This window comes from Canis lupus, chromosome 19 (genome assembly GCF_048164855.1).
Source record: "Canis lupus baileyi chromosome 19, mCanLup2.hap1, whole genome shotgun sequence".
NCBI classification, from domain to species: Eukaryota; Metazoa; Chordata; class Mammalia; order Carnivora; family Canidae; genus Canis; species Canis lupus.
Window position 1 is genome coordinate 9998393 of NC_132856.1, and position 9108 is coordinate 10007500.

Here is a 9108-nt window from a genome sequence, read left to right on the forward strand (position 1 = left end):
ACCTGTGGCTAGTGATTACAGAGGCAGAAGTCTTAGAAGTCTACCTTCTTGCTCACTAGCCAGATTTGGGGCATGCTTCTTCCTCTCAAGGAACCAGTTTCCTTAGCCAGGATATAGAATTGTTATTTCTCAGAGGTTACTTTTAGACCAAATGAGCTCATTATGTGAAAAGAACCAAAGCTCCATATAGGTAGAGAGCAATTTCAGAAATGAATGGTGCTTGGACTGTAATGGGAGTCTCTGGGTCAGGGCCTTTGGCACAGATAACGTCAGAAACCAATCAGGAGACTACCTGTGATGGGGACACCCAGACCCAAGTACCAGCTACATGGTCTTGGGAAGAAAGAGCCCCACCGCACCCGTCCTTTTATATACACAGTGCACAGACCTCATGCAGCCCCAAAGGGGCAAAAAGAGACTTTAATCAAGGGAGGAGGCAGGATCCACCAAAATAAGAAAAGGTACAGCGAGCGTTGGAGCAGAGGAGCCAGAGCAGGTGAAGAACCCCAGCTCAGGAAACTCTGGAGGACTCACCCCTCCACTTCTTGCACAGGCACTGCACTGACAGACAAGGCGAAAATAGTGGCCCCTTTCAGCTGGGAGGGCACAAAGTGGCCCCTGCGGCCAGAGGTGCCTGGCTTTCAGGGCCCAGCTCCTAGGCATGGCTGGTGGCCATCAGTTCAGCCCTTGTCCCCAACCAGTGCTGGATGGCCATCTTCAGGAAGAGCTCAGGAAGCTGGCAGAGAGTCCCAACAACTTCTACTGGGCCCAGGAGGCTCAGGAGTAAGAGGGCAAGGGAAAGAACTGGAGTCTGAAACCTTCCTCCTTCCCTCCCTCTCCCCAGACTTGGGGTTTGGGGGTGGGGGTGGGGGTGACACAATAGTCGCCTTCTGGCTCCAGGCCCGCCCAGACCCACAGCGACCAATATGGTACAATCACTGGGACCAGTCACAGCCACTGGAGGTGGAAGTTGTTTCGTGTAAAAAAAAAAAAAAAAAAAAGACAAAAAGGTTACAGTCTCCTACAAGCACAGAATTTAAGTTTCAAGACGTTAAAAAAAATCTGTCCCAGCCCAGGGGACTGAACATCAGAAGCCAGCCTGACCAGGCACGTGTGGCCTTGGGGCAGGTTCACTGCTGCTCTGTTGCCCAGCTAGCAAGCATACCACCCACCTCCCATATCTAACACCCACCCCAACCCAGCTCCCCGCCTCTGCTGCTGCTGTCATCGTTGCTGCCACTCTGGGGAATAACTCCAGGATGTCTTTGCAGAGACACAGGGGAGTCTGGAGGGGAAGGCCTTGAGGTCCAGCCAGATGATTTAAAACTGTCAAAAGAACCAAGAGGCAGTGAATACCGGTTATTGCTGTATCTTAGCAGGCCTGCTCTGGGGAGGTAGGCTGATCTGAGAGCTACCACTGTGCTCAGATTTCTGAGGGATAGGGTTGGGTCGCAGCACACCTTGTGGGCGCCCACTTTCTAATTCAGCCAGCATTCAGCAATGACGTTCAGGACACTAGCCTTAAACCTAGCAATAGACAAGACAGAAAAATTAAGGGTGAGGTAGGCCTTCCCACAGCTCCCTTTAACCGTATCGTGGAGGCTGCTATAAAGCCGTCAGTAGTGTGGTGCCTGAACTGAGGCTGCCTTCTTTAGAGATGATTGGGGGGGCAGGGGGCGCTCACCTGCAAGGGCTTGGGGACTAGGGGACCAAGAGCAGAAGGACCCAGAATCTGGTACTTTGTGTCAAGCTCTGTGTGGTTCTCCAACCGTAACAGGCCCTTGAAATATTTTCTGCCCTCAAGTATCCCCCCATGGTGCTCAGAATATCCCCAGGACATTTTATAGATCAGAGACTGTGAACCAACAGCCCACACGCTGTACCCAGCCCAATAACGGGTGCTGTCTGGCCCACAACGTTTTCTTTTTTTAAATTTCCAACCTTGGAAATATGGGAGATGTCACAAATCCAGATTTGGGGATTTTTTTGAATAGCGGAAGGTGAAACTGTAACACATGGGAGCTCTGTTATAGTAAACTTCTTCAGATGTGGCATACGCTTGCCAGGTCCCCAAGAACCCACTTCGCTCACATGTATTACCTGCCGCACGCACCTGAACATGTGACCAATGCCAAATGCCATGGTACTATCTTGATCTGTGAATCTGAAAACCAAAATCTAAGTCCCAGTTCCTCCTCTCCTCCTCTTACTGGCTGAGGGCCCTTGGGTAGGGCCCAGTTCACTCATCCATAAAATAGGGATAACACGATCAAAGATTGTCTCAGGGATTAAATGAGATATATAAATGTGCTTAGCTGTGTAATTATAGAAATGCAGTTACCATAATTAAATGACTGGTGAATGAACCAGCCAAAAATTAAATTAAGAACTATTTTCCTGGGACACCTGGGTGGCTCAGTGGTTGAACTTCTGCCTTTGGCTCAGGTCGTGATCCTGGGATCAAGTCCCCCATCAGGGTCCCTCTCTGCCTATGCCTCTGCCTCTTTCTGTGCCTTTCATGAATAAATTTTTTAAAATCTTAAAAACAAAACAAAACAAAACACTATTTTCCTTTGCAGTTAAATATAGAAGTTTCCTACTGCTGTGGCCATAAAACTTTGGTGCTACAATGCCTAGAAAGCTTACTATGTACCAGGTGATCTGCTCTGTATACGTGTCACTTAATGTTCAGCCATACCGAAAGGTACATATTAATCGTCTCATTTCACAGCTGAGGAAACCAAGGCTTCGCCAGAGATTCAATAACATGCCCAAGTAGGCAGCAAAGCTGGACACACACACAGGTGGTATGACTGCACAGCCTGTGTGATCTGAACAAGCATGCTATCCTGTGTGCACAGCACAGCTACTTTGTACACTGGCCGCCCTCAATATAATTAAAGCCCAGGGGAAGAAGGCGTAATTTCCATTTTTAGGAATCTGAACTCCTTCTGGGTGGATCTGTATGCACTGGTAGGAGTAAACACTAAATCTATCACCTAGGGATCAGAGTTAACTCTGAGCAGAACATGTCAACAAACCAAAGACTGTTTAGAAGAGGGAGAAAAAAAAAAACAAAGCATGTCTTGGATATCTAAATAAGAACAACTGTGTCATCAGCTCATTGGTGTAAACAGTTCCTCCTCTTCAGAGGGCTGCAGTCCTTTCAGTTGGAAAGACAAACAACTGAAGAGGAATCTGGAGTACTGAGGCCATGAAAGTAATGGAAAACAGGTCAAAAACAGCATGACCTTAAGCCTAAGAAACAGACGCTGAAATAAGACTTAAGTCTATTTGAAAAATAGAATTACACAGGTTAACTGTCCTATATTCTTGGAAAATTCCCACATATTTAACTTGCCTCGCCAGGGGTTTGAGCTAGATGTAGGGAAGGACTGTGTACATTTTGAGACATGGACAGGAGCGTCTAAGTCCCCATGAGAGACTAAGAGAGGTGTCCTCGAGGCACTCAAATGAAGAGGCCCTGCAGGTCCCAAAGATGAACCCCAGGTCCTCCAGCCCCATAGCACTGGGCTGATGTGCCACACACCAGGAGGTCTCAAAGGCCTCAAGAAATATCCAAACTACAGGCACTCCCTTACCACCAGATGCTAAGTTCTCAACCCACAGCTCCTCTCACCTCTGGAGGGACACCAGGAAGGCCCCCACTTACATTCTTGAGGAACTCCTCAGCCACGATGCGGGCACGAGCATTGACCGACAACTTCATCTCACTGATTTCCTTGTCAATCTCCTCCATAAAGTGGATTACAAAGTCCACCAACTTGTGTTTGTACATCTGCTCTGTGTGGAAGTTGGTGATCAGAAAACTGATGTCATATCCCTGGGGAAGTAAGACAGTAGACAGGAGAAAGAGAAGAAACAGGAGAGAATTAGCATCCCACGGCACTTAGTTGGCTATGTCTTCTCGGGTCACTCAGCTACATGCTTCCTGCTGGCTGTGATCCTCTCCCAAGTCTCATGACCTTCAGGCAGCAGCCTGCCTCTTCTGCTAGGGTGTCTATGCGGGGTCCAAATAACTGACTCAGGTGAGAATTTTGTGTCAAGCATCTCTGGAAAACTACCTGTGATAAAACAGTTGCATTCCAAAGGAGTCATGGGAGAGTGAAGGAACTTGAAATCTTATTACAGAAGACTCTAATGAAACAGGGAGAAGAGACACTGTGGGAGGAGGATGGGATTAGGTAATGTGTGGAAGAGCACTCTTTATTTGTTCTGGGTGGCCCCAGAGACTAGATTTAGGACCAAGAAAAGAGATTTTTAGTTCAGGATGAGGACGAGTTTGGCCATTATGTCTGATGGAACATGTTGCTCTGCATGATAGTTTCTCAGTCACTGGGAATATTTGAAGTTGATCTGGCAAGGAGTCTGTGGAGAGGACTCAAGAACAAAGCCAGGCAACACTAAGCCAATGTCAACTGTGGCCCTGAAAGATAACAATTTAGTTGGTGACAAAACTTAGAAAGGATTTCTGATTCATTGTGTCTTTTCTGCCATTAGACTGTAGGCTCTGAAAAGATGAGCAACGCATCCTGTATTTTTTGCCTTTCCCATGGTTGAGGCAGACGCAACTTCTCCTAAGCTTCTGATGCTCCTTATTCTCACTCTAGCCGAAACAAAGGCCAACTCTCAGACAATGGGTGACCTACAGCTGGAAGAGCAGCAATCCTGGTTCTACCAACAATCCCAGGGCAATGACAGTAGACTTAGTGAAAGAATCTTGGGTATTATGAACATGTGGATCACATGGTCTTACCTCCACTGGTTTCCTTCGAAGGATAAAGAAGTTCTCTGCTCGCATCATCATGAAGCGCATGAACTTGTGGCATAAAATCTTCTCGATCTCATCAGCCTAGTGAGAGAGAAAAATAAACAGGGCTCCCTAAATCTGACAATACAGGCCAACAGAAACCTGTAGTCTGGTCTTCTGACTTCAATTTCCCCCAGACTCGCTGCAGGTAGTGAGGTTTGGCATCAGGAGCAATGACTACCTGAATCATGGGGCAGGTGACTGCCAACTGAATGTCGGCAGTTGAGAGCCTCTTCAATTCAATAGGGCATTACCACAATTTCATTTTCACCCATTCCAGAGCGGTAGTTCTGGCAAACCCAAGTCTTTTATCTGCTCCTTGCAGAGGCCATACCTACACTGAAAGCGGCCTCTCCCTTTCCCATTCACTAGTGCTGTATTTCCCAAAGTCTATGATATATATATACCATCTGAAGTTCTCAGAGATAAACTTAGGTGGTTTTCGCTTCAATAACAATGAATATTAAATAATCCCCAAAGTTTTTCCCTGCTGAACTCTTACTAGTTGTTGTTGTTTTTTTCATATTTTATTTATTTATTCATGAGAGAAAGAGAGAGAGAGAGAGAGAGAGAGAGAGAGGCAGGCAGAAGGTTTCATGCAGGGAGCCCGACGCAGGACTCAATCCTGGGTCTCCAGGATCACGCCCTGCGCTGACGGCGGTGCTAAACCGCTGAGCCACCCAGGCTGCCTGAACTCTTACTAGTTCTAATGAAAGGATTTTGCAGCTGGGTGCTGGCAGGTATGCCCTTAACACCTCCCAACACTTGTTAATCTCCCTTTTTAACAGAGCAGACCCTAAGGATAGAGCTTTCTATAGGCAACAGGACCCAGTCTAAGTAACAGCTTTATTTTCTTTCACTGAATTTACTTTTTTTAGAGTTCTCCCTAGGTAACAAGTGATACGGTTTTTCCATTATGGCATAAAGTTTCTTTTTCAAACAAATTTAAGTAAAAGAAAAGTCAATTTAAGAAAATCCATTTTCTGGGATGCCTGGGTGGCTCAGTGGTTGAGCATCTGCCTTTGGCCCAGATCATAATTGCAGGGTCCTGAGACTGAGCTCCACATCAGGGTCCCTGCTCAGCGGGGTGTCGGCTTGTCCCTCTCCCTCCACCCTTCCTCTCCACCCATGTGCTCTCCCTTGCTCTGCTCTCTCAAATAAACAAAATTGAAAGAAAGAAAGAAAGAAAGAAAGAAAGAAAGAAAGAAAGAAAGAAAGAAAGAAAGAAAGAAGAAAAGAAAGAGAAAGAAAAGGAAGAAAGAAAAGAAAAGAAAAGAAAAAAGAAAGAAAAGAAAAGAAAAGAAAAGAAAAGAAAAGAAAAGAAAAGAAAAGAAAAGAAAAGAAATTACACTTTCATGCTAAATCTCTATTTCAAAGTTTATGGCTATTAAATTGATACTGGTATTATTTTTTTTTCTTAAAGATTTTATTTATTTATTCGATAAACAGATAGAGAGTCAGAGACACAGGCAGAGGGAGAAGCAGGCTCCATGCAGGGAGCCCGACATGGGACTCGATCCCAGGTCTCCAGAATCATGCCCTAGGCTTAAGGCAGTGCTAAACCGCTGAGCCACCTGGGCTGCCCTATTATTTATTTTTCTAAACTGGACTTATTCTGCCTTCCTTATAAATGATTCTTTGACCAGACACCAAACTGGCCATGGCCTTAGCTGCAACTTTTCCACACTTCTAATCTAAAGGAAGCCTAGAAGATATGGTTGCTGTCTCTACTGACCTGCTGAATCTGGAGAACCATTCCCTGGGTATAGTCAAGGAAATGGAGCCTGGGTTTCCTTGCACCTTGAATCTGGCATGACGATCTCTCAGATGGGGACCCCTGACCTCCTGAGGAGGCAAGGGCTCAGTAATGAGCTCACCTGTTTCACAGCAATGCTGACCCGGACAGAGTTGATGGAGCCCTCAATCAAAACTTTTTCCTTCTCATTCCTGCTGATGGTCACAGGTTGTAACAGGAGCTCTTTGCTACTCCTGAAAATACAATGTCACAGAGGCATCTGTACTACAGAGGAACAGAATGCTCAGAGAGACCCACAGCAGGCCCTGGAATCTCTATCTGAGACCACAGAGTCCAAGGAATAGGAGACTCACAAGTAGGGGTGCTCCAAGATGGGGGCCAGCGAGTGTGTTCTCCAACAGAAGGAGCAAGGCTCTGGAGTCAGGGCGATAAGGTTTTGAAATCCAGCCTCCTCTGTTACTTTCCTTGGACAAGTTACCCTGTTGGAATCTCAATTTCCTCATCTGTAAAATGACTGATTCCTATTTCACTGGTGAGGATTGAGAGAGATCAGAAAGGGTCAATTGTCTATTAAGAGTGCCTGGCACATGGTAGGAGCTTTATAAATGACAGCTCTTATTTTAATAACTACAGGCAAACCCATATACCATTTAGGGAATGAGAAAAGAGGCTGCATTAGGGATAAGGATAAGCTAAAATCAAACAGAGTTTGGTCTCCTTTAATTATCAATCCAGAATGATTCACTTATTTAGCATTAAGACCCCTCTCAGCTCAGCTTCCATTTTGATGCCTCTGAAATCTCTAAGTATTTGTAACGGTAATTAAAATGCCCAGTAGAAATCACATATGTTAAGTAGAGCAGCACAACAAACGCTAACATCTTGTCAGTATTTTTAAATTCAAATCATTTGAACATGGTGTGGTAATATTGCTTATCTCAGTTATATGTGTATCAGATTAAACTTTAAAGGAGAACAGAATAATTTAACAAAACATAAACTAGGTAAGAGAAAATAACCCAAAATATGAAGTATTTAGAGTAAGGGATGAGACAGTCCGGGTTGGTCGGAGAAAAAACATTCCCTGATCTTTAAATTCCAAGAGGATGGAGAAGGCATCAAACAAAATTCTCCACTCTCTCCTTAAATTGGGTTCAATAATGACACAGGAGATTCTTACCGAACAGTCCTACTCTGAGAAGCCAGATCTTGTGTCAAGCAATCTTGGCTCCAGAGGAGCTTCTCCCCTGGGTTTTGTCCTGCCAACCCACTGACCCTATTTTCTGAACTGCAAATTGGGAACCACTGCTCATCTGGCAACAAGACAAAATATGTGAACTATAGTTGGCTTGACCACTCTGGAATGGAAATTCATGGCGAACTCCAGATAACTGCCATCTCTGGGACTGAGCTCATCACCCCCACCTTGACCTTTTTCTTCCCTACCTGACTTCCACTTCTGGCTTGTTGTGTCGTTCCACGACCTGGGAGGAGAAATTCTCCAGGCAGAGGGCAGCCTGCAGTGTGGCCCGCACGGCACTCAGGTAGGGGCGGAGAGTGGCAGTCTGTAGGAAAAAAACCCAAGGGAGAATCACAATCTATTTTAGCAAACCCCCAACTGAAACAGAATCTGTTTTAGCAAACTCTCCTCCAGCTACATGGGAACCAGGCAGTACTGAGAGTACCTGGCTCTCAGACACCACAGTGAACCAAATAGACTGGGCCTTCAAGGTGCCTTTGATTCTAAATCAAGAGTGGCTCTCAACAGGGGACCATTTTTCTTGCCAGCAGACATGCAGCAATGTAGGGACATTTTTCATTGACGGGATTTGGCATATGGCGGGAGTGCTACTGGCATCGAGTCAAGGCCCAGTATATTGCTAAACATCCTACAATGCACAAAGAAGAATTATTCAGGGGTGCCTGGGTGGCTCAAATGTCTGACTCTTGATTTCAGCTTGAGTCATGATCTCGGAGTTGTGGGATCTAGCCCCACATCAGGCTGCGAGCTCAGTGCAGAGTCCCTTTGAGAGTTTCTCCCCCTCTCTCTGCCCCCTCCTCCCCTGCTCTCTCTCTATAATAAAGCCTAGAACAATAAATTAATAAAAATAAAGGAATTATTCAACCCCAAATAGTGCTGAGGTTGAGAAATTCTGGTCTAGAGGCATACAGGTGAATGACTATCCTCAATCTGTATTTGAGCCAATAATGTATAAGTCTGTGTGCTGACTTAAATGTCAAGGGACTGATTTAAATGTCAAGATTTTAAAGATCATCTCTACCCCTAAATAGCTCAACTGGGTAGAGAACAAAAAAACCATATGATATAAAGGAGAATGAAACGGGACATAATCAAACTTACAAATTACATTTCCAGAAGAAATTGGTTTGGAAATAAAGATGAAAATAAGATTAGGAGGATTTTACAATAAGAAAAAGTAGACTAAGGATATTCCCAGTAGACAGACCAGCTTCTACCTACACTGGCTTATCTTCAGTTCCTTGTATTATCTACATTCTT

The 9108-nt window shown here is 45.2% G+C and overlaps 1 protein-coding gene across 1 annotated transcript in view; it reads right to left on the reverse strand.

Annotated features, from left to right (window-relative positions):
- Positions 1-389: 389 nt before the first annotated feature.
- Positions 390-9108, reverse strand: part of ARPC4 (actin related protein 2/3 complex subunit 4) — an 11449-nt gene continuing 2730 nt past the window's right edge. The window contains exons 2-6 of the mRNA XM_072785230.1: positions 8034-8152; positions 6709-6820; positions 4778-4873; positions 3674-3844; positions 390-1326 (exon numbers count right to left, since the gene is read on the reverse strand). Coding sequence (XP_072641331.1) covers positions 1321-1326; positions 3674-3844; positions 4778-4873; positions 6709-6820; positions 8034-8152 — 504 coding nt within the window. The 3' untranslated portion in view covers positions 390-1320. The remainder of the gene's footprint in view (positions 1327-3673; positions 3845-4777; positions 4874-6708; positions 6821-8033; positions 8153-9108) is intronic.